We start from the raw sequence: 25,448 nt of genomic DNA, 5'->3' as shown, positions 1-25,448 counted from the left end.
GACCCCTAGGCTGAGGATCTACTCTTTTAGGTGTATATCACAAATAAGCAAAATCGGTTCTGTAGTGTATGTGCACGAAAATACATTTCAGATTAAAGCTTTGCCTATATAAACATTGCTTTTATGAAGGAATGACTTACTTGGAGTCTTATTAATTTATATTTAATAATTTATATTGGTAGGCTATCTAGAGTACTTCTCTCTTCTGCCCATCTAATTTAGTTTAGCTCTCCCAGAGGACAGACAAATAAATAGCAGGGTTTGGTTTTGGTTTTGCACATGTGATCTTAAAATATGCCAGTAAACAAGATTGCTCATAATACTAGCTCTTTTGAATGTGCATTTCATTTATTATGGTTATTATGGTCTCGAGCTGCAGCAACATTACAGGCGTCTCAGGACGATGGTCAGGAATTATACCCATCACAGTAAACATTGTCAATCTGCGTTGTCTATTATTGACACAAACACATAGCCAGACTTTGATGCCACACCCTCTGCATTGATGGTGTTCCTGTACTAAAACTTTGAGCATAATGTGGTTATGGACTTATGTGTAAATTTATTTTATTAGGATAAACCCCTTGAGATGCAACATCTCGTTTTCGAGGGGGTCCTAAAAAAATTATAAAACTGACTTATAAACTGTGCACAAGTGGTGAACATGACTCATTAGTGCCATGTTTCTTGTTTATATGTAATGTTTAGTTATGACTTTGTTAAAGTACCCCTGCAGTCAATCATTTTATCCCTTAATCTTTGATAATGTAGATGGCATATTTAAAAAAAAAAATATTGAATGGTTTTGGCTTCACTTTTCTTGATGCGTGCGGCACACTTGAACTCTGCACCTTTTCTTTGAGTTTATGTGGGTTATGATGAATTATACAAGGTTGTCTACAAGTCGGTGTCTCAGTAATGCATTTTATATATCACATTTTTTAACGATTTATGTAACTATCCAAAGATCAGTGATTGACTGATGGGTTTTTTTTTTGAGTAGTCAATAAAGATGTGAGATTTGTCCTATTACAAATAAGATACACGCATTTGAATATAAACAAACACTTTTTTGCACAAAATTTAAGCATGGAAAATGTGGGCTATGCATGGACAAAGCTCTCTGCAAATTTTGGAGCTGAACACTATTAACCAGTCAATCAGGATTATATATATATATATATATATATCAAATCAACAAACTTTTATATTAGAATCGATTTGACAGCACAAAAAAAAATTATATTTTGATCATGTGATATATATCGTTATTAGTGAAAATGTGAAGAATATTTTGAAATAAATTATGTCGTCGTATCTGGTTTGAAGAAAGCTCCAGTTTCATGCTCTGTTAAAGGCCCATTGGGCATATAGTTGATGCAAGTCATGTGACTGGACAAACAAGCCAGGCGCATAACTTTCACTTCTGCTTCTAAAGGAGCTGCAAACGAGAAGTATCGTAGCAAAAGATTAAGCTTGATATGAGCCATTTTAAACTACTGATGAGAGAGAAATGCAACAAATGTTCTAAAGCAAAAGGTAAAGTGCAATCTATAAAGTGAACTGACTGCTGAAGTTGCAGCCTTTGAAACGGCTCTCAGCAAATACAAGGACACGCTCTTCTTGCATTGCTGTGTAAATGCTAATATGTTTTATTTAACATGTGAAACCGTACCCTTAACAAGAAAGGGGATAGCTTTCTGTACCCAGCGACCAACAGGGCCTTGTTGACCAAACATATAAAAATGTGGGTCACACTAAAGATGAGATTGGTGTAGCGATACATGGATATAGTTTGATGCATCGATCAAATGACTAATGATATGATGTAATGTGGAAAAAAATCCATAAATATTTAAGTTTTATTTTAAGATGTATATTTCTTCCATTTTATTATTATTTTTTTTTAATGATTAAAAAAAATCTTTTTAAAGGGTTAGATCACCCTTAAATGAAAATTAAGTCATTAATTACTCACCCCCATGCTGTACCAATCCCGTAAGACCTTCGTTCATCTTCGGAACACAAATGAAGATATTTTTGATCAAATTTGAGAGGTGGATCACTGCTACATCGGCTCCTAAAGGATTGAAACTTGACGGCCCATAAAGTCATTGAAGAAAATGTTTAAATATTCCATGTGCTTACAGTGGCTCAAGTATAAGTTTATCAAGCGACGTGAATAAATTTTGTGCGAAAAAACAAACAAAAATAACAACTTTATTCGACTATTCCTTTTCTTCCTTGTAGGCCTGGGACGAGAGTTCAAGAGATTTCCACGACGCATGCGCGAGAACTGAACTGAACTGAAGAAGAGTTGAAGAAGATCGCAATTCTCGTGCATGCGTCATGGAAATCTCTTGAACTCTCATCTCAGCCCTACAAGAAACAAATGGAGTAGTTGAATAAAGTCGTTATTTTTGTTTGTTTTTTTCGCACAAAAAAAGTATTCTCGTCACTTGAAAACTTGAGCCACTGTTGTCACATGGAATATTTAAACATTTTCTTCATTGACTTTCTGGGCCGTCAAGTTTCGATCCCTTAGGCAGCCTATGTAGCAGTGATCCACCTCACAAATTTAATAAAAAATTAGGGCTGTCAAACAATTAATCACGATTAATTGCATCCAAAATAAAAGTTTGTGTTTACATAATATATGTGGGTGCACTGTGTATAATTATTTTATATATATATATATATATACACTCACCGGCCACTTTATTAGGTACACCTGTCCAACTGCTCGTTAACACTTAATTTCTAAGCAGCCAATCACATGGCGGCAACTCAGTGCATTTAGGCATGTAGACATGGTCAAGACAAACTCCTGCAGTTCAAACCGAGCATCAGTATGGGGAAGAAAGGTGATTTGAGTGACTTTGAACGTGGCATGATTGTTGGTGCCAGAAGGGCTGGTCTGAGTATTTCAGAAACTGCTAATCTACTGGGATTTTTACGCACAACCATCTCTAGGGTTTACAGAGAATGGTCCGAAAAAGAAAAAACATCCAGTGAGCGGCAGTTCTGTGGGCGGAAATGCCTTGTTGATGCCAGAGGTCAGAGGAGAACGGCCAGACTGGTTCGAGCTGATAGAAGGGCAACAGTGACTCAAATAACCACCCGTTACAACCAAGGTGGGCAGAAGAGCATCTCTGAACGCACAGTACGTCGAACTTTGAGGCAGATGGGCTACAGCAGCAGAAGACCACACCGGGTGCCACTCCTTTCAGCTAAGAACAGGAAACTGAGGCTACAATTTGCACAAGCTCATCGAAATTGGACAATAGAAGATTGGAAAAACGTTGCCTGGTCTGATGAGTCTTGATTTCTGCTGCGACATTCGGATGGTAGGGTCAGAATTTGGCGTCTACAACATGAAAGCATGGATCCATCCTGCCTTGTTTCAACGGTTCAGGCTGGTGGTGGTGGTGTCATGGTGTGGGGAATATTTTCTTGGCACTCTTTGGGCCCCTTGGTACCAATTGAGCATCGTTGCAACGCCACAGCCTACCTGAGTATTGTTGCTGACCATGTCCATCCCTTTATGACCACAATGTACCCAACTTCTGATGGCTACTTTCAGCAGGATAATGCGCCATGTCATAAAGCTGGAATCATCTCAGACTGGTTTCTTGAACATGACAATGAGTTCACTGTACTCAAATGGCCTCCACAGTCACCAGATCTCAATCCAATAGAGCATCTTTGGGATGTGGTGGAACGGGAGATTCGCATCATGGATGTGCAGCCGACAAATCTGCGGCAACTGTGTGATGCCATCATGTCAATATGGACCAAACTCCCTGAGGAATGCTTCCAGCACCTTGTTGAATCTATGCCACGAAGAATTGAGGCAGTTCTGAAGGCAAAAGGGGGTCCAACCCGTTACTAGCATGGGGTACCTAATAAAGTGGCCGGTGAGTGTATATACACACACATGCTTGTATATATTTAAGAAATATTTTCATGTATATACTGTATATAGATTTATATAATATATAAATATTTTATATGTAAATTATATTTTTTCTTAAATATACATGCATGTGTGTGTATTTATATATATACAAAATAATTATACACAGCGCACCCACATATATTATGTAAACACAAACTTTTTTTTGGATGCAATTAATCGCGATTAATCGATTGACACCCCTATAAAAATATCTTCATTTGTGTTCCGAAGGCGAACGAAGGTCTTATGGGGTTGGTACAGCATGGGGGTGAGTAATTAATGACTTAATTTTCATTTTTGGGTGAACTAACCCTTTAATTGCGAATGTCCCATATGGTATACAGGATTTACAATTTTCCGAGAGTTCAACTAAATGTTCATGTTATATTTTGATGTAACTGGTTGTGTAAAATAGACATAATGCTATATCTTGAGGTATCTGACCTACTTCTGCTGCTTCTACTTCTGGTTCAGTGGACAGTTTTTCCTGACTTTGACTTGTGTCTTTCCCTTAGGGCTTTGATCCAGAGAGCTTATATACTGGGGAAAACTTCAACAAGGTTCTGTCAACACTCTCAGCAATAAACATCGCCACTCAAGGTAATTCATAATATTATGTATATGTTCTTCATTAATATTTGGTGTCTTCTCTTTTTGAGTACTGTCGGCATCTGCTTTGTCTTCTCATTGGTGAGTTTCTTCTTCCTCCCCAAGTGATAGTCGTGTTAACACTTCTGAGGGTTTTGCTAGACCGAGCAGACAGTCTAAAAGACGGCATTGTGTGCAAGCCTTGTGTAAAAGACATTTTTAGAAAATTAGGTCCTGATGGTCACTTATAATCTACGAAGAATGTCTCTGTTTAAATCAGGATGGCAGGCACTCCATAATAACTCAGTGTTATGTTTCTGGTGGAAATGAGCCACATCTTTCCTTTTGCATGTTCCCAGAGGACCTGTGGCAACAACTGTCTTCCTTCATCCCACTAGCATCAGCTGCGTTTGTTTGTTTTAAAGTAGATTTAATGCTTTGATTCTAAAGTGAACATATTTTAATTCCATTATCAGTTCAAGTTTTTTTTTTAGATTTCCCATCGCATGTCAATGCAGGTTTATCACAGTAGGCCATTTAATTCAGTTGAAGAGTGCAGTAAACATGAGATACAAATCACATTTTTTCTCAGGATGAGGATGACTGATTTTCTTTGTGAATGTCAAGTCGTGATTTGTCTGGGGTCGTGCTCGCATTTGTTTCTTTCAGCTGCAGCTGCTCTGAACTACTGGAGGCAACAGACAGTTGCTTTTTGTAGGGCCTGTCCGGGCGGCTGACAGTATCTGCATAACCATGCGGAATTCATGAGACATGTAGTTATTCTCAGTTTTTGCTTCCTTGTTATGTTTCCCACTGTTCCCTGTGGCTGTTGCCTTTAAATTATGTCCTCCCATATATATATTTTAATTTTTATATATTTTACATTTTTTAAGAAATATATATTTAAAAAAAAAAAAAATTAATTAAAGGAGCTGTATGTAAGATTGTGGCCAAAACTGGTACTGCAATCACTTTCAAATTACTGTAGAGCAGTGTATCCCCTCCCCCTGACCCGAGGTTGCCAGATAGGCTGCAGGATCCAACATTTTTTTATCCGACATGTTTGTATCTGCAGCTGTGCTAAGTAGAGCTGGCAACCCGGATGCGGCAACACTACTGACTCCATGATTGGTAGATTGGTGGAGGGTGGAGCATCAGACCAAAACACAACATGACAACATCAACATAAGTTGAGGGCTGCAACTTCACTTTTTAAACGACAATATCCTGGCCAGACTACTGTTGTCAGTGGTATAAGTATTTGAAATGAACATGATTTCTTGATGTCCAGTGACATATCAGGGCCATTTTATAATTATTTCAAATACATTTCTTACATACAGCTCATTTAAGTCTCATTTGCTCCTTTAAGTCTCATTTGTTATTGTAGTTAAAGTTGCATTTATTTGATAAAGATACAGTGAAAAAAATTTAATTTATTTTTTATTTGTGATGGCAAAGCTGAATTTTCAACAGCCATGTCTTTAATCTTCAGTGTCCCATGATCCTTCAGAAATCATTCTAATATGCTGATGTTTGTGGAAAATATAGTTGTTGTTTTTTTCAGGATTCTTTGATGAATAGAAAGTAAAAAAGATATACCATTATAATTGTTTTTACATTCATTCTGGATCAATTTAATGCAACAGTCCAGAATAAAAATGTTAATTCTTTAAAAATAGATCGAACAAACTACTAAAATGCGCCATCCATGTCAAATGCCATTAGTTATTGTGTTTGTGGAATGATCACCCCAGTGCACATTAATGTTTATTTAAAAAAAAAAAAATCAGGATATTCTTCCAAAATTAACTTTTTCTATTAAATTTAAAAACAACGATTCATTGAGTAAGGTCTTTATACACCACTGAACACATAGTTATGGATCTTATATTGCATTGCTGTCAATAGATCCTCTGAAATATTGCACATTGCACCTTTAAGAATTTTCATTTTTGAGCAAAAATGCCTTGTAAGTCAATGGCTTGAGTCAATGGCTTGTTTGTTATTCATAAAAAAACACATATTTATTCATAGAATATTCAAATGTAATCCTGTTTACACATGACCCAACTTTAAACGCTTGCAAATAGCTTTGCAAACTCGCTATATTAAAGAGAGGTGTTAGTTCTTAAGAATGACTCACTAATGGGGGCAGATCGATTTGACTGGATTGGTGTGAAAGATCTCTATGATGAAACAGCGAGGGTTTCACTCTGAAGTGTGCTCAAGGGCCAAGGCATAGAGAAGACGTTCCCTGGCCTGGCTTTATCTGAATTCTCTGTTGTGTTTGCTGTGGAAAGCTTGGAGCAGGTTCACACACACTGTTTGTGCGCCATGGGTGTTCGGAAAGATCCTGCCGTGAAATCCAGCAGACATGCTGAGCTTTTATTGTGTAGATGGAGCAGGCGAGAACAGCGACGTGTGAGTCAGTGAAGAGCCCCAGAGGCCCCCGCAGCGCTGGAAATCTGTCAGGACCCAAAGTGTAGCAAACAGAGCACCTGAGTGTTTGCTTCTGTCGCTGCATACCGCATGCCTCCTCATCCCTAATCCTCTTCTATTTATGAACAACATATTGCTCATAGCAAATTAATACATCCCAGTCATGCAAATTTGGGATAAATATGCAATGTCTTTTTATGACAAAATGAATACTAATAGTATACCATGTTTCAGGCCTTGCTTTGGGTATACTAGAACATACATTATGTCTGTCGGTCTTGATCTTGATACTTGTCGTCATACACCGGAGACAGTGGAGAGTATGTGTCTGGCTGCTTTCAGTAGTTGTGCGTTGTGACCATAGACTGTAAAAAAAAGGGGTGACCCATATGCTAGTGCATTAGGCTGTGGATTATTGGTCTTCTCAGAGATTACAGAATTATGAATGGGTGAGTGAGTGCTCTGATTGGGATGTTTAACGATGACAGAATGACCTGGCCTGACTTTGTACTACATTTAGAGGGTCTGGCGGGCCTTTTGACATGTCCTGGATATAATGGGGGAAAATGTTTTTTAAGAAATCATTATTATTTTTTCTTTCTATTTTTGTCAAATTATCCGAGCTGAAAATGTTAGTTCCACTGAATTTTGCTAAATGTTTGGCTAATGGAATTTTGGGCTGACCATATTGTTGTTGATTAGTTTAAACATACACTAGCTTTCAAAAGTCTTATGTTCACAAAGGCTGCATTTATTTGACCAAAAAAATCAGGACAAACGGTAATATTGTGAAATATTATTACTCTAGTCTTCAATGCCACACTATCAATCAGAAATAATAATAATAATAATAATAAACATTTATCATCATTATCATAGTTGAAATCAGTGGGGCTGCTTAATATTTTTGTGGAAACTGAAAAAAAAAATAGGATTATTTGATTAATTAAAAGTTCAAAAGAAAAGTAATTATTTGAAATAGAAGTCTTTTGTATCGTTATAAATGTATTTACTGTCATTTTTGTTTAGTTTAATGCATCCTTGCTTAAAAAAAGAAAAACTTAAATAAAAATCTTAATGACCCCAAACTTTTAAACAGCAGTGTATGCTTATTTAGATGTGGTTAAACAAATTTGGACACCTTGTAATATGATGTGGCATTATCATACCCCATAATTTGGGGTGACATTTGATGATAATTTGATTTGAAATCATATGGCTTCAAGTAATTTGAATGTCACTTAATGAAAAATGAAAGACAGTTACATTTGCCAAAGCTACTTCATATTTTATGCATGTCATTCACTCATGTCCTAAGTGTTATAAGTGTAACAGGCCATGCTGAACTGAAATGTAGTGTACACAGGGACAGAATCATTGAACTGTCGACTGTAAGCATGTCTCATCCTTGTTCAGGACTTTCTGTATATTCATATCAGTAGACCTATAATCCAGTGACCACCCACAGATGTTCTGTTCTCTTTTTTTCAAGTGAGAAATGTTATCAGACACAGACTGGTGTTGTTCTAAACCTTATTCACTGTATTTATATTAAAAAAAATGTTTTCTTTTTTGTTTCTCCATATATCCAGATTGTACCCCTAATAGATCATGTCCACAGTCCAGTGCCTCTCCTACTAGCCTGTCAACCCCTTCACAAGCTGTTCCCAGCTTGAAGTCCAGCAGGTCCTTACGGAGGCAGTCAAAAGCAGTGGCAAGTATCTATACAGTGCCGTAAATGCTGATTACCTGTGGTCTTTTACAACATCGAAAATATCTTTTGTTTATAATTAAAAAAAAAAAAAATATATATATATATATATATATATATATATAATAAATTCTGTTACTGACAGGAAGATAACAGATGACAGATTAATTTTCAAATTCATACCTAGTTAGATGGCTATTCAGGTCAGATATCTGTAGGAATACTATAAGAAAATCTAGATTTGGGTGAGCTTATTATGGTCACTTCTACTATATTTCAAAGAAACACATAATTATTAAGGAACATTATGCAAATAACCCCAATAAGATGACTAATTACAACACACTCTGCATTATATTTAGGCAATCATTTTAATTAGTTCAGATTCACTGCTCTATAAAAACAGTATTGTTCTAACCTCATAACATGTAAAATAATAAATGAATAATGTGAATAATAATTTTACCACCCAATACTTATATAGGTTTATTTAGAGCTGGCAATCGCTTAAAAAAATGACCTAATTGCACAAGTTTCTGTAAAAATAATCAAAAATAATCACACCCAGCATTGAGATTTGTTAAATTAGTATGAACACAGTCTAAAGAAAGAGTTTTAATCAATTAAATAATTGTTTAATAGCAAGTATATCTTTTCAACATTGCAGTATAATTGAAAGCTAGGCCTGTATTGTAAATTATTATTTTTTTTATTTATAATATTTGAAATATTAATAACTTTTTATTTTAGTGAACGTAAAACAATATTTGCATAAACCCATTATAATAAATGTGACATTTTAGCCTCTTAAACCAAGTTCATAGAGCAGCAGAATACGGTTGTCAGTCCTGCATTTTAAATTGTCTGTATGAATATTCTCTTTCAGCCGAAAACCTGAAAATGCTATTTTCGGCTGCAGAAATTTCAGCGCATTCTCGGAAAACTAGGGATGCATAGCATTTTCAGTTTTCGGCTGAAAGGGAACATTCATACAGACAATTTTCAAGACGCTACTGTAAGTTTCTGTGTGAACGGGGCATTTCGAGACTCACACCTGTAAATAAATGCAGTTGTCAATCCTGAAAATTAAGTGTGAACATAGTGTGATGTTTTTTTTTTCTCTGTCAATACTCTGTTTGAATGAGAGCTGTCAGTTTTTCCTCAATTTAAAGTTTGTTTTTCACATTCATTTTCATAAAAAAATACATTAATAATTAAATTATTATGCCCTAATAATTTAATAATACAACTTGCTTCCCTTTGACCACTTATTGTCATTATAGTGGGCTTGTTCAGGATCTTTATATTTTCTCAAAATAAACATTGGGTCTCATTCACTAATAATTGCATGGATTATTTTGTATTTGTACACACAAAATAATCTAATTCACAAAACGTGTATATGCACATAATTTTTTTTTAAATCTCATTCTAACATTAGTGAATTTGAATGAGCAGACGCTTACTTGTTGTTAGTCATTTGCATAAAACCATCTCTGTGTTAGGGCTTTCCGCACAATCTTTCCTTTACAGCCTTTCATCACTCTCGTCAAACACATGCCGCTCTGTGTAGACGCTCTCTCACCAGATCCCAGAGGAAAGCCGTGCTGTTCTGGAAACCATTTCAATCACAATAAACACCTTTTTTTTACAAACTCAGATTATAGACCTCTCATTAGCCAGCTTTACATGCATATAACTGCGTTATTCAGAGAAACCTCACAGCTGAAGCTAAAACGCAGCTTTTTTTACTCTTTACCTCTTTATGATTAAATATATTTAAGATTATAGTAAATGCTATAATTTATAAATGTATAATCTGTAATTTTGTATAATATAATATAATTATTGTCATGTTAAGATGACAATGATTAACTTAACATGATTATAAGGCATCACAAAAGTGCTTTCTGCGTAGGTGTAGAAGTTTGGTTCAGTTGTACATTTTTGTACATTTAGAATACATTTTTGTACGAAAGTTTTTGGTGAATCATGATTTGTTGACTGTACACTGATGTACTAAACTGATTCATGCACAAATTAGTGTGTACACTTGCTTAGTGAATGAGACCCAATGTCTTATTATTTTTTATAACTTTCTTTAGTGAATGTTAAAGCTAATGGTCATGAACAACTGTTTTTTCGCGATTTGCTGCCCCAGTTGAGTGCATACTGAAATATTTCAACGGTTGCTTTCCAGGAAATGTCGGAGAATGGAGGCGGTGGGCAGCTGATGGTAAAGGCCCGCTTCAATTTTAAGCAGAACAATGAGGACGAACTGTCTTTCAGCAAGGGCGAGCTGATCCATGTCACTCGTCAGGAGGAAGGCGGATGGTGGGAGGGAAACCTTAATGGCAAAACCGGCTGGTTCCCAAGCAACTATGTCCGAGAGGTCAAGCCTTGTGGTGAGTGGGCAATTAAATATATTCTCTTACATCTTAGCATTGTTATGCTGCGTTCATGTGCTATGGTAAATACCAAAAGCCGACGTGGAAAATGCACATGAACGCCCCCTCATGTGGTATTTACCACTGGGCAACTCGTAGAATATTTTGATGGACGAGTTGCCGAGATGAGATAACCTTTGACCATTTCAAAATGGCGGAGAGCACCGCGAGAGTTGTGAATGGTAAAAATAAATACTATTCGTGATCTAGAAAATATACCGCATATTATTTACCTTTTGAGTTTTGATAAATCATTTTTTTGCTGTTGCAGATGACTTAAGCAATCTAAAATAATTTTAGCTAAATAACAGGTCTGGATCTCCATCTTTTTACCACATTACGACAATAAAGGCACTTGAACGCAACACACTGGTAAATACCAGTTCACAAGTGGAAACTATCCTATTTTCCATAGCACGTGAACGCAGCATTAGAATCAATTTGTCCTAGCAAACATAATTGTCAAAACTGTGGCATTCTTATTAAGTTTTCCCTCTATTTTCCCCAGAGAAACCAATATCTCCGAAATCGATAAAAGGATTTGACGTTCCTCAGCTGACAAAAAATTATTACAATGTGGTGAGTTCTTTTAAACGCATGAACAAATGCCAAATGTACATGTAGCAAATTAATTAAATTAAAAGTTCTTATTTGAATGCTTTGTTTGTTTCTTAGGTGGTGCAAGACATCTTGGAGCATGAGAGAGAGTTTGTCAAAGAACTGCAGACGGTACTTGGCTGCTACCTGCGGCCTCTACAGGCCAGCGACAAGTAAGAGCAAAGCACAGACGTCACCATGGCATCAGGGACCCTTTGAAATCAAAACCGATTGACATTTCGGGGTGCTGGGGCAGTCAATGAAAACCCATATGCACAATGACTCTTCTGTGTGCTCTCTCTCTGCAGGCTCTCTAGTGTGGACTGCTCCAGTCTAAATGGGAATTTAGAGGACGTCCTCACTTTCCAACTTGGACTGTGTCTTGCCTTAGAGGAGTGCTCCAAGTAAGAGCTGTTTTTCTGTGTTTCATAGAGCATATTGACGACTCAAATGATTCTCTGCTTTGTATAGAAGTCATACTCTTGGATGATACATCGCCATCTGGTGATGGCTTTGTGTGTTGTATTTGTAATGTGTCAACATTACAAAACCTAGGATATTTGACATGAAATAAAATGTATGTAAGAAAGTCATTTTCCGGGCTGATCTATTTATTTTTGTTTTGTAGGATGCCAGAGGGCCAGCAGCGGATTGGTAGTTGTTACCTGAACCTGATGTGTCAGATCAGAACACTGTACTTGTCCTACTGCTCCAGCCATCCCTCTGCAGTGTGTGTGCTGACCGATCACAGGTCAGTGTCTCATAATTGTCATCCGTTAACATCCGATGTTAAAGGGTTTAGTTCACTCAATGAAAACGATGTTGTCATTTACTCACCTTCATGTCGTTCCAAACCTCATAAGAAATCTGTTTATCTTTTAAACAGATATTTTTATTGAAACCTGAGAGATTACCTTTCTTTAAAGTCCATTACACTTAAACTTTAAAGCTTCAAAAAGTTCATAAAGAGATTGTGATATAAATTCAAATGAAGTCTTATGAAGAAAGAAATATTTAAAGGGGTCATGATAAGTATTTATTATTATTTTCCTGAGGTTCACTTATAATGTTAATAAAGTATTATATATTTGCAACAATTATTATTTATGTAAGGAATAATTGATGCCTAAAGTCAATTATTCCGCTTATACTACAGTTACCACACCTCAAAACATTGTTCTGATGATGCATATCAAGACGTTTGTCAAGTTTTTGTCATTGCAAAAACAACGTCATTGTCATTTTGTCAATGCTCTTGTATGTAGGACTAATTTCTTACGCATCTAATCCCATGCCCCCGTTGCTTGGTTGCTAATTCCAAAACGTCATTTTAGAGGTCGTAACGAAGGTTTGAACCACTTATAGCAGACTATTGATGGGGGGGAACAACTCGCTGAAATATTCGAAGACCGACTGTTTCCATCGACCGTAGCAGGTCTTAAACACCAACTCTGAACACAGACTGAATGCGCTGAACATGCGTTTGGGCATGATCAGTTATAAGTATCAAATTACATTCATAACATGTGTCCGGCTTTATGCAGTTATTAATGCAGTTATTAGAGAGAGAGAGAGAGAGAGAGAGAGAGAGAGAGAGAGAGAGAGAGAGAGAGAGATTTTGAAATAATGAGACAGAAAGCATGTGCGTCAATATTATTATTTATTTATTTATTAACTTTGTTTTAATTAATTAACAATTAATTTAATTAATTGTTAAAATTAATTTATTTATATTGCCTATTCAGTTTAATTTTCTATTTAGCCTATTATAGATAGGACTACATACTTTATTTATTAAAATGAAACTGTATATGTCTTGATTGTGAAGTTAGACATCTAAAATTGCAGCTCAAGCGCAGGGGGTAGCTATGCATGTCTTCTCTTGTTATGAATTGTATCCTATTTTCTATTATTGCAGTTAACTACGTGCAGTGATATGGAACTGTAATGCGGTCAAACCTGCCTGAAACTACTTTAGCCATGCGTTTCCCTTAAAATAATTGCACACCTTTAGAACGTTCTCAACCAATCAGAATCAAGCATTCAACAGCCCTGTGGTATAAATTTCTATAATGCTCAGTCTGACCCGTGAACTGTTTTTTAAGGTGCGGCTCCATTAAGACTTGTCGGTAAACAGCCACTGTTATGATTGGATAATGTCATTGCATAGAAATAAGTATCAACGCCTCACTCTTGCATTTTGTTTTGAAAACATAATCCATTAGGGATGGGCATTTTTGTTAAATGGTAAGTTCACTCAAAAATGAAAATTCTGACATTATTAATGACTCGGTCTCACCCTCATGTCGTTCCACACCTGTAAGACCCCTAGTCCATGTTTAAATTAACCTTAATTTTATGAAGCAACAAGAATACCTTTTGTGCTTTTCTTCACACATTTTTTCTCTTCTGTATCAGTCTCCGACACGCGTTCACTAGAGCACCACGACGCATGCGTGACCCCGCGTGCGTCTTCCTCTGCTTGTAGGTCATATGTCACAATGCCATCTCCTGTGTCATCAACACGTGCATGGGTTGTGAAAATGTTTGGGGGAACTAACCCTTTATTTTTTGTTTTCAAGTACTGAACAATAGAAAGATGTGTAATCGGGCGAGTCTTGTCTGTCATGCTGAAATTTAAAAAAAAAACAAAAAAAACATCTAAACGAAATAGGACTGTCTGAAATAACCCAATCATCCTCAAAAATGTTGGCATGCTGTTTGAGCTAATGCTGAAGAGTGAATGAACACCGCGTAAACTGAAGTGCTTCGCTATCGGGTTAATATACTTAACCAAACGCATTCTATATTAGATTAATCAGATACATACAACATAAAAGTCATGTTACAACTTATATCTGCAAAGATTGGCGCAAATTTGCACGTGAACTCGACCGTTCTTGTCTGAAAGTGTAACTCCAGTTGTGGATGCGCTCTTTCCTGTAACAACAACTCTTAAATACGGGCAACAAAAGCACAAGGAATTTACATCATTCTTTTGCAATAATACTGTTCTCATTGTAAGGCTATGGATAGGGAAGCTTGGTGCTGCAACTGTATTTTCATGATCAAATGTGCCTTGTTTACAAAACTGCAGCCATTAAACATAAACCATGTACTTGTTCCAAGTGCTGGGATCCTTCTGACATACTAACATGCTGTTTCAGCTGGATGCATCAAAAAGAACGTTCCTTTGCCCTGTCTTATGCTTTCATTTGTCCCAAAGTGCGTGGAGTGTCAGAAATAGAACAGGTATCTGAGTATGGTATCCAGTGTAGGCGGCATCAGTTATTATAATGGGTTCTATTTGCTTCTGGTGTAGACTGATGTCAGACATTAATTGACTGAGCACCAGGGGGCGAGGCTTATGGTGTGACGATATAAAACGATTTGGCAAATGTTTTTTGGAGCTTGATTACATAAGTGCTTTTTTTAGGAAGAGGAGGATCTTTTAAAAATGATGTCTGCAGGATGTTTAAATGATACAAAATTTGATTTGTCATCCCATGACTCCTTTAATTAGGCTTTTATTCACATTATATTCAAGCACAAGCAAGCACATCTCCACATTATTCGTGATCGTGTTGAGGGATTTCCATGATTAATGTACAATTTTATAGGTTGACTTCGCAAAATATTTGTGTTGCTTGAGGCTAGTGGCACGGAAATTACACTTTGCCTTGTACAATGTACAGTATAATGTTTTCTGAAGTATAAAGGTGAACCAGCAGGTGTCGCTACAAGGCTTTGATTCTCTTATGTCTCATTGAGCTGTGTGACTAAACAAGCAAATCTCCCCTCTGCCTTTACATGTAACACTGCTGCCCTATTTCCATTTCAAGGTGTGTGTTTTTTTTTTTTATTGGTTTGTACTTGTAAACTTCACAGCTATTTAGAAATGTCTGAGCCACATTTTACACACTTCCTGTATGATGAACTACAAAAAGGTTTCTGTCAGTTTTCTCCTTCCACCTCAGAATGCTCCACGACAGGAGGAGAGAGTGAAAAGGCATGCCTCATACACACAGGAAACAGCACTAACCCAACAGGATATCTATAGCTGTGGTTATGCTGATGGAGGCAGAAGACAGACTTTTGATTGTTTGCTCACTCGCATCACTCTGCAGCACTGTTGCAGCATTTTCCATTGTTCGATCATGTACTCAAGGCATGCGTTGAGATGATTCATCTTTTGTCTAAATTTATTTGAGCATAATTCAGCATCTAGTGATGAGTTCTCTTTACACCCAGTCTGTCACCTTCCCCAAAACATTTGCTATTGTTATGTTTATATGAGAATGCGTTGTTGACCTGATTGCGAACTGATTAAACCTCACTTTTCTTTCTCGTTTACACAAGTGTTATTTTATAAAAGAAAAACATACATTTTATAAGTGTTCCTAATTTTTGGACATTTTTAAAGTTTTAAAATGAGAATTTTTAGCATTATTACTCCAGTCTTTATTGAGTGTCTCGTGATCCTTCAGAGATCATTCTAAAAACATTTATTATCATCAATGTCGAAAAGAGTTGTGCTTCTTAATATTTTTATGAAAACTTTAATACATCTTTTCAGGATTTTTTTAATTGGAAGTTTAAAAATCAGCATTTATTTGCTATAGAAATCTTGTAATATTATAAATGTCACTTTTTATAAATTTGATGCATCCTTACTGAGTAAAAGTATTAATTACTTTTTTTTTAATCTTATACTGACCTAGTGTATATGTATATGTAATAAGTTGTGATGAATTTTGAGCAATTATTAAAAATGTTATTCAAGTTAGTTGTTCAATTAAAGGGGTAGTCTGTTTTGGAAATTAAGATGTGCTGATCATAATTGTCTAGACAAGTCAAATAAATCTAAACTTTTTTTCCATGAACAGTGAGGAGCTGGACAAGTTCATGGAGAGTCAGGGTGCCAGTGCTCCTGGTATTCTGACCCTGACCACCAGCCTGAGCAAACCCTTCATGAGGCTCGACAAGTATCCCACCCTCCTGCAGGAACTTGAGCGACATGTGGAGGTAACAGCAAGCTGCTAATGTCATGGATGGCCGTGAGTAATTTCATGTTTGTTTTAATATAATATTTACAGATTCTCTCTTTTTTTCTTGTAGGAAGCGCATCCAGATTACAATGACATTCTCAAAGCAACGGTTGCATTTAAAAATCTTGTGGTACGTCATATTTGCCATTTAATTTTGATGCTTGTTGGGCAACTAAAGCATTTTTCACTTCTCATGGTTTTGACCAATGTGAGATGTTTCCTGTCATGGTGCAAAACATTTGAGTCTTTTCTCTCCAATTCCCTCTTACCCTCATCTCTAAACCGCACAGCAGGTTCACTTTACAGGTTGGAGGAGATTTTGCTGTTACATGAAATGTAAAGGTTAAGGTTTATGAGAGTGTCTCTATAAGATAAAAACAAATTAGGAAAGATGAGTCATTCCTTAGATAATGGCATTTCATGTCAGACGTCTCAGCATAGAAAACTATAGTAGTAGGTGATTTCTTTACTCGTTGAGTTCTGTGGAACAGTTTCATGTCTTTTTTCGGTTTCTTTTTGTGTTTTTTTTTTTTTTGTGACAGGTAAGGTAGAGTCCCATGTTCATGGTTTAGGTCTCAGTAGTGGAGGTGTCATGTATATTTGGTCTTCCCCCTTTACCTATGTGTTCTCAGTTACCTATATTGGTAATTCCTGATGAGATGATTTGCCTACATTATTGTAAGTCGCGTTGATGATTAAGCATCAGTTAGGAACATGAATGGAATGGAATGGAATGGAGAAGTGACTATTTAAGATAACATATTTTCCTTTTCCAAGTTATTGTGTTGTAAAACGTTCAGTTACCAAAATACCTATAAATTTGCCATTAAAAATGATTTGCCATTAAAAACCATTGTAACCCATTTATTAAATTTTAAGTTATTAGATGTTTATCAGAGACTATAAATGTCTAAAAATTCAGCACTAAAAACATGCACAATAATTTATTCATATACCAGCGTTCAAAACTTTGTATTCAGCAAGAATGCATAAAACACATTACATTTATAATATTACAACTGTTTTCAACATTGATGATAACAAATGTTTATTGAGCACCAAATCAGTATATTAGAATGATTTCTGAAGGATTGTGTGACTCTAAAGACTTTTTTAAAATAGAAAACAGTTATTTTAAATTGTAGTAATATTTCACAATATTACTCTTTCTGTATCACTGTATGTCATAGATAAATAAAAGACTTCTTTAGAAAAACAAAAACAAATCTTACTTACATTATTGAGACATTTATCAGAGAACTATGAACAAAATGTTTTATAGTTTAGTGCTATTTAATCGCAGATGGTAACTCATTTTTGACTGGATGTGAATCAGTCTTAATGTTTGGCTATTACACAATGCTTTTTCGAATCAAGTTACATTTCAGTATGTGTTTCCCCCGACTCACTATGAAATTCAACACATGGAATGTATCCCATTAATTCTTGTTTCACTGAATTGATCTGTTTGTGTTTTTCAGACTCAGTGTCAAGATCTGCGAAAAAGAAAGAACCTAGAGTTGCAGATCTTGTCAGAGCCGGTGCGGGGCTGGGAAGGGGACAGCATGAAGTCACTGGGTCAGGTGGTCTACATGTCACAGGTCCACATGCAGAGCAGCACAAATGAGGTGAGGAAGAGGGTGAGAACTAGGAAATAACAGTGGTGGGGTATCTAAGCCTGACTCGTTGCTTTCACAGCGGCGTGATATATCACTGTTTATTTTGTCGGAAATGCATGTTAGTGGTTTTTGGTCATGTTTGCACAATTTCGCAAGTGGCTGGAGTGATTATTTTGTCAAGATTAATTGAAGTGTTGTGCAAAACAAGGTTAGTTTACTTTGCATAGAAGTGCTGAACATGGCCTTTTAGACATAATGGTCAGAGCCACACTCATTTTTTGCTTCATGTGACTTGTTTTAGCTAATGAATGGAAACTATTTAAATGTCAACAGCTTAAATCCTCCTGCAAAGTTTTGCACATGTGGTCAACTGAATGCGTTGTCTACTTGAACCTCAGCCCCCTCTGATTCTGGTTAATGGAAACAGTGTTGTTTGAGGGGTTTGATACTAGAGGCCCCTGATAACATCAGGAGGGCTAAGCTGAAGGAAAAATAGTGGGATGATGAAACCATTTACTTACTTAGTCATTATAAATTATTTCCCTCCAATTCTTTTCATTGTATCCCCTTTCTCTTTCTCTCTTTTGCTTGGCTGAAATTTATCTTGGTTTGCTAGAAATAAGGTATGATATTTGTTGATCGTGAGTAGTAATCAATGTAGCAAAAAATGGAGTCGTTCACCAATCCAAAAGTATGTGTAACATAGAGACATTTGATGTTTGTGTTTGTTTGCTGTAAAGGTGCCGTAACGCCATTCACCTGCATCTGTGCCATGAACAATGTGGTTGTTCTAAGTTGTGGTAATAATTAATGTAATTTGTACAGAAGTTCTGAATGTGATATAATGTGCATTTGTTTGTTTTTTTCTAGGAAAAAGAAGAGAAGTACTTCATGCTGTTTCCTAATGTGTTAGTCATGCTGTCTGCCAGCCCAAGAATGAGTGGTTTCATTTACCAAGTGAGTTTTTTTTTTTTTTTGTTCTGTTGTGTTCATCCAGGTACATAATCAGTATCTGTTATTTATGGAAAAAGTCAAGCGCAGTGCACTCATTTGTCTCACTCTCGTGTCATAGGGACGTCTGCCCCTAGCAGGAACCACTGTAACCAAACACATAGAAGATGCAGACACAGGCCATTTTGCCTTCGAGATCACAGGTTTGTTTCAGTCCTTGTAAACAGATTTAGTGAGGTCTCTTTTTTTGAGAGGTCACAGAGCAATATATTCTCAACTGTGTCATTATCCCTTTTTTCATTGCCGCTTGTCTCTTGACCTGTTTTTATAACAAGGCAGCAATGTAGTTTAATCTAACAAATAATGAGCATGAGCAGATGACTTCTTGCAGGAATAGCTCACCTAAAAATAAATAGTGTCATCATTTGCTCACCTTGAAATTAATCAAAAGTGAATGCACACTTTTGAAGCCACAAGTTGTCAGTCATGTATTTGAGTCCTTAATACGGTTATTTACGTAGGTGACAACTGCTTTCCTTAACCAAGCTCACACCAGAAAATTTTCAGGATAACCACATTCTTGGAAAACTTGCCCTGTGTGAAGGGAATTAAACTGGACATCTTGTTGTCTGTCTGTCATACAGTGCGAGAGAGCCGTTCTGTGCCACACAAACGTGTGTCGGCCGTGTGTTGCGGGTTTTCATGTGTGGTTTTTGGTAACTTCCAGCGATGGAGATAAGGGCTGAGTGTTTCAGATCCAGTCTGTTCTTGTGGCTCTATTGGACACTTGTTGTGTCAAAAGTGATAAGACATCGCCGTCTATGATATTACTTCGGTAATTGTCGCTGTGATTATTGAATATGGGCTTGACTCCCATGCATGTTTATACAAATAGACATTTAGAAACTCACACCTGTACATAAATGCTAATCCCAAAGTCTGACAGTGCGAGCTTTGCCATGTAATGTGTAACGAGTTTGCTCAAAGGGGAAATATTAGTAATCAATCATACAGTAACTTGTGATTATTAATGAATATTTGGGTCAGTTAATTGGATTAACTTGATGTAGCTAAATTAATATTACCATCAATTAATCAGTTCGTCCAACAAAGTCTTTTGATTATTCATTTATTATAAGAAATGTGAGCATGTAACAAGATCAAGGTCGTAAAATAAACCTTGTTGCTAGCAGAGAATCAGAACCAAATATGTATTGTGCACAAGTTTTATTAACTAAATCACAAACATACATGTATACACACATACATACATACATGGGTAAAATGTTGAGTGACATAATTAAACTGGAAGTAGGAAAGGGAACTATAGAAAAGATCCATTTAACTATAAAAAAGAACCATCAGCTTATCATTTGCAGAGGAAATGTATACTTGCATGGGCTTTGCAGTGAAACATTTCATGTAAAGTTCCTGAAGGGCAATTTTTGAAAGTCCCATGAGTCTCAATCGATTTCTTCAGCGTTGACTGAAGAAATGGTGATGAACTTGCGTGTTTGGTTTGACTCTGTTCCCATGGCTGGAGTGCAGATTGTGACCTGCCGGCCCTTGGTCATTTAAAGTGTGAGAAAGGTTCAACCTTTCAGGGTTGGCTCTACCAATAAGAAAGGGGGGATTTCCAAGCTGCAGATTCCTCTGTTGGGAGGACTTATGACTCTATCTCAAGAGTGGTTATAAATTTGTGTCCATTTATACTCAGATATATATAACAAACACACATTGCATTCTAAGAGAAGGTGATGTACACTAAAGTGTGAGTCATTAAAAGAGGATGAAATAGATAGGAGACAAAATTCGGATTGGGTTACATTGACCGTTGGTTGTCTCATAAAATACATACTGTAGAATCAAAGACATGGTACACAACAGTTAATTATTAGAAGGATCATGTGTCACTGAAGACTGGAATGATGATGCTTTGCTTTACAGAAATAAATTAAATTGTAAAATATTTTAAGATTGAATACTAAAGTTTTACTGTATTTTTGATCGAGACTATTTTGCAGAGCCCACAAAACAAAACTTGTGTAATGCAAAGAAGCACGTGTTTAAACAGTTTATCTTGTTCTCATTGAATCTTCCCTTTGGCAGATTATTATTTTTTGGTTGTGTTTTTTAGGAGGGACAATAGATCACATCATGGTGTTCTGTAGTAGTTTACAGGAGCAGCTGGAGTGGTTAGAACATCTTCATGCTTACACCAAGGAAGGAAGTCCAGTTGGAACAATGTTGAAGGTAATAAGAACCCATTGTCAATGTTTTTTTGTGTTTTACATCACTCCCAATGATGCGTTCCTACAGGTGAATCGTTATTTTCTTGTTTTGCAGAGTGTTGAGGGTAAGCCTCTAACCGTGACTGGTGCTTTGTCCCACCACTTGCACAGTTTCGGTACTCCTGTGGCTAACCGAGGTCCTCTCGAACCCCCCAAGGTCACCAAGCCCTGGTCCTTAAGCTGCCTGAGGCCAGCGCCACCCCTCAAGCCCTCCGCTGCCCTAAGCTATAAAGAGGTACGCTGTCTGGAAAATAGTCATAAGAGATCTTGAGTGGGAGCGTAATTTACCTCTGTGCATTCTTGGTGGTCCTAGCAGGAAACCGATGCATACAAAGCAACTCTTACTGTAAGTTTGCAAGCCACCGTCAGTCTCTTTATCTCAAATTGCGGTGGAGGTGTTACCTTAGATTTAAGTGGAATGTTTAGTGGTCTTTGAGCTGGATATTAGCTAACACTACCCAAAGCCCACTCGAACTTCTCTCTAATGTGCACTGCATCTCTACAAGATTGTGCAACGGGTGTTAGCAACTGATGAATGCATGTGAAATCTTCTGTTTCTCTACAACAGTTAATGTTCACCTCTCACTTATCTTTCCATCATATTCCTATCAGGCTGTTCTTTTATTCTCATCCACATCTTCATTCTCTCTCCATTTTCTGCTTCTATAGAGGATGTCTTATATCCTGAAGGTAAGAGTAGATGTGAATCTGTTTTTGTGTGTGTGTGGTCGTGTCTGTGTGCTTGGCTAGCACTGGTGTTGCACGCTGTATCCATGCTTTTCTGTTTTTTTTTTCTCTTTCGTTCTGTGGCAAGCCACTCATTTCCGGTGTCTTTTTGTTTGCCTTGTATCTTCTCCACCCTATGCAATGATCTTTGCTCAAGTTCCATTCATTTATCATTTATGATCTTTGCTATGTTGTATTTAATTTTTAGTTGAAAGGAAGTTCAGATACAACGGCAAAATGTCGGTAGGCAGTAAACAATGTGTATTGTAACATATCTTGCCTTTTAACCTTCAAACCTCATCTTCTTTAATCAATATACCCACAACCCCAAACAAACCCTTTTCTGCATGAATAAACAGCTTTTGTTGAGATGCTTCATACTGTATTGTATATACGGTATTACATTTAAACACATTAATTGCATGAAATGTAATTAATCAAATTAATAAAAAGACACTTGCAGATACATTATTATTGCAGACAAGTAAAATACTGAAATGCCTTTAGAAGTCAATATCTTGCTTGTTTTATTTCCATTCCATGCTATTTTTTTTTTAATTGTTGTTCTATGGAAAGATTCACTCTATATATTTTTATATCCACATTTTTAAGTGTCCATTTCAATTGAAAAACTGTAAAACATGCATCTCAAGACCACTGCATTGTTCCAGTCCTACACCAGTCCAGTTTTTTTTTTTTTTTTTTTTCAAAAAGCAAGATTGGTTTTTCGCTAAACACTTTACTCATTTCAAGCTGAGTGTGGTAGCAGAATTGCAAAAACTTGCTTTCCATTTGGTGGTACTTGACGCTGCAGTTGAGTCCGTCTTCATCATGCAATGTACATGCAAGACATGGCAAAATTACAGGCTTTTTTAATCACTTTTCTTGTTATTTTTAAAAAATTATGTGTGCGTGTGTGTATATATATATATATAAATATATATATATATATATATATATACGCACACACACACACACACACACACATACCTGTATATATATATATATATATATATATATATATATATATATATATATATGCTTGTATGGGCCAAATGTCCTCAATTACATAGTGAAATGTTATGACAACGTTTTACTGGCCCTCGCTAGTTTAGGGTTATGTTAATTAACCTAATATAAAATCAATGGAAGTCTAAGCAATGTCCTCAATAATATAGTGAAACAAACGTGTGTATGTATTGTATTGCATATTGTAATTGTAGTTAAATTTACAACCTTAAACACTACTTATAGGCCTGGCATCACAGACAGTTCTTAGATTAAGCCAGGATTCGACCTTACTATATTTAGGGCATTTAAGTAGCTTTTATAAACGTTTCTTGAAAAAGAAAAAGCATTACTGGTGTGCACCTTGAGACAAAATGATGCCACTGACTTATTTTAAGATATTTAAGTTGCTTTCAGTTAAAACAGCTCAAACACACATTTTAGTTTGGGACTAGCCTAAGACTTGTCTGTGAAAACAGGAAATCAATATATAAAATGACTATATGAAATGACTTTTTTACCATTTGACTAATGAGAAAAGAATGTGAAGATTTTTACCATTTTACATTCTTTTTTTTTTTTTTTTTTTTTTTTTTGTGTAAGTGAGCGTGTATGAGCGTGGGTATGTGTTTGCGTGTGTACACAAAGTAACCATTTATTATTTATTACCATTGTCCTTACCATCACTCCCCACTACCACCATACTGCCCATATTGTTTTTGTAGATTTTTGTTTCCATCCTTCCTCCTATGTAACAATTGCCATTGTCAATCCTGTACAAAATATGATAATATAATAATATAATATAATATAAGACCACCTTCCCCCATATCTCATCAGTCCCTATCTTTTCCTATTTTTTTGGTTTTTTTTTTTTGTTTTGTTTTTTGTTTTTTTGTGTGTTATGTGCAATGTCTAAAGTGCATTAAAAGAGGGAGTACAGTGCGAGAATGTCTCAAATTGGGCCAGAGATGCTGTCCCGTTGCTGTACCATTTTACATTCTAAAAATTCATTAATCAAAGATTTATAGAAAGAGGTTGAGATTCATATTGGAAAAACATAACAGCACATTTAAATTGGTTCCATATTTGGTGATAGTCTTATAACCTGCAGCAGTGTTCCAGGGAAAAATAAACAATGGGGATAGTGAATTTTCTTGCATACTATCTCGAGTGATTTCGAGGGGATTGAGGCATTAGCTGTTGCCACAGTTACTGAAGGGTTGGAAAACATCGCTTTAACCATGTCAATAAAATATGGACCTAAGCTCATTCATTATATTCCTTCCCACAAATATGAGAATTCAAGTTGATGAAAAGCTTTCTCAGTGACAGATGATAATACATCTGAAGATCCAGTAGCGTGTTGGCAGAATTTAGAAAATAACCTGTATACCTGTGTTATAAACCTGTGAAGTGCAGTTTAATCAGGGACTGGTGCAATTTCTTGAGGGATTGATGCCCCAAGAGAATTTATGTTGGTAAGCTAAATTTAGATGTTCAAAAAAATCAGTATCTGCCATTTAGATGTTCATAGAAATGGCAAAATGACTCATAATACCTAGTTACTGTAAGGTTTAAGATCACAGTTCTTGTCAACATAAGAAGGAATATTATTTTCCAATCATGCTGCATGATTCTGTTTTATGTCCCGGTATTCTGAGCAACATGTACCGCATTGTATAATGGCAATTTGTTAGGTCTAGATGACTTTTCCTAAACCAGTCCTTGCTGCTAGTTTTCATGGTATTTTACAAACTAAATATTTTATTTATTTTAGCAGCATCCTTCGAAAGTCCTTCAAGAGACCAAGCACTTCATTCACCTTTTTCTATATGTAGTTTATGCATTGTATGCCAGTTCGCTCATATTTTTCCACTTTCGCTTCTGTTGGTTTTGGTAACGAACATTACTGCATACTGCAAACTTCTTCCATTTACTTTCACTCTGTTTGAGTAGAGCATACAAACTGAAAATGCCATTCAGCATGAAGCATGCCGAGTGAATTCTGTATGTGCATATTTCTTAATAGAAAAGTCTTTGAGTCAATCAACTTTCAATC

The 25,448-nt window shown here is 36.2% G+C and overlaps 1 protein-coding gene across 6 annotated transcripts in view; it reads left to right on the top strand.

Annotated features, from left to right (window-relative positions):
- Nucleotides 1–25,448, top strand: part of arhgef6 (Rac/Cdc42 guanine nucleotide exchange factor 6) — a 32,709-nt gene that overhangs the window by 1,879 nt on the left and 5,382 nt on the right. For 2 of the 6 annotated variants that reach the window (XM_039665745.2, XM_039665746.2), the window contains exons 3-17: nt 4,474–4,558; nt 8,581–8,702; nt 10,900–11,104; nt 11,655–11,725; nt 11,822–11,916; nt 12,052–12,147; nt 12,372–12,494; nt 16,630–16,768; nt 16,862–16,921; nt 18,273–18,419; nt 19,281–19,367; nt 19,483–19,564; nt 21,499–21,614; nt 21,708–21,887; nt 22,322–22,342. In XM_039665745.2, coding sequence (XP_039521679.1) covers nt 4,474–4,558; nt 8,581–8,702; nt 10,900–11,104; nt 11,655–11,725; nt 11,822–11,916; nt 12,052–12,147; nt 12,372–12,494; nt 16,630–16,768; nt 16,862–16,921; nt 18,273–18,419; nt 19,281–19,367; nt 19,483–19,564; nt 21,499–21,614; nt 21,708–21,887; nt 22,322–22,342 — 1,629 coding nt within the window. Of the gene's footprint in view, nt 1–4,473; nt 4,559–8,580; nt 8,703–10,899; nt 11,105–11,654; nt 11,726–11,821; nt 11,917–12,051; nt 12,148–12,371; nt 12,495–16,629; nt 16,769–16,861; nt 16,922–18,272; nt 18,420–19,280; nt 19,368–19,482; nt 19,565–21,498; nt 21,888–21,968; nt 21,999–22,321; nt 22,343–25,448 lie in introns of all 6 variants that reach the window. The other 4 variants (XM_089134865.1, XM_039665743.2, XM_039665744.2 and 1 more) reach the window with 3 other exon arrangements.

This window comes from Pimephales promelas, chromosome 9, assembly GCF_988280905.1.
Source record: "Pimephales promelas chromosome 9, fPimPro1.hap1.1, whole genome shotgun sequence".
NCBI classification, from domain to species: Eukaryota; Metazoa; Chordata; class Actinopteri; order Cypriniformes; family Leuciscidae; genus Pimephales; species Pimephales promelas.
The sequence above is the reverse complement of the archived record's forward strand: the minus strand, read 5'-3'. Positions and strand labels throughout refer to the sequence as shown.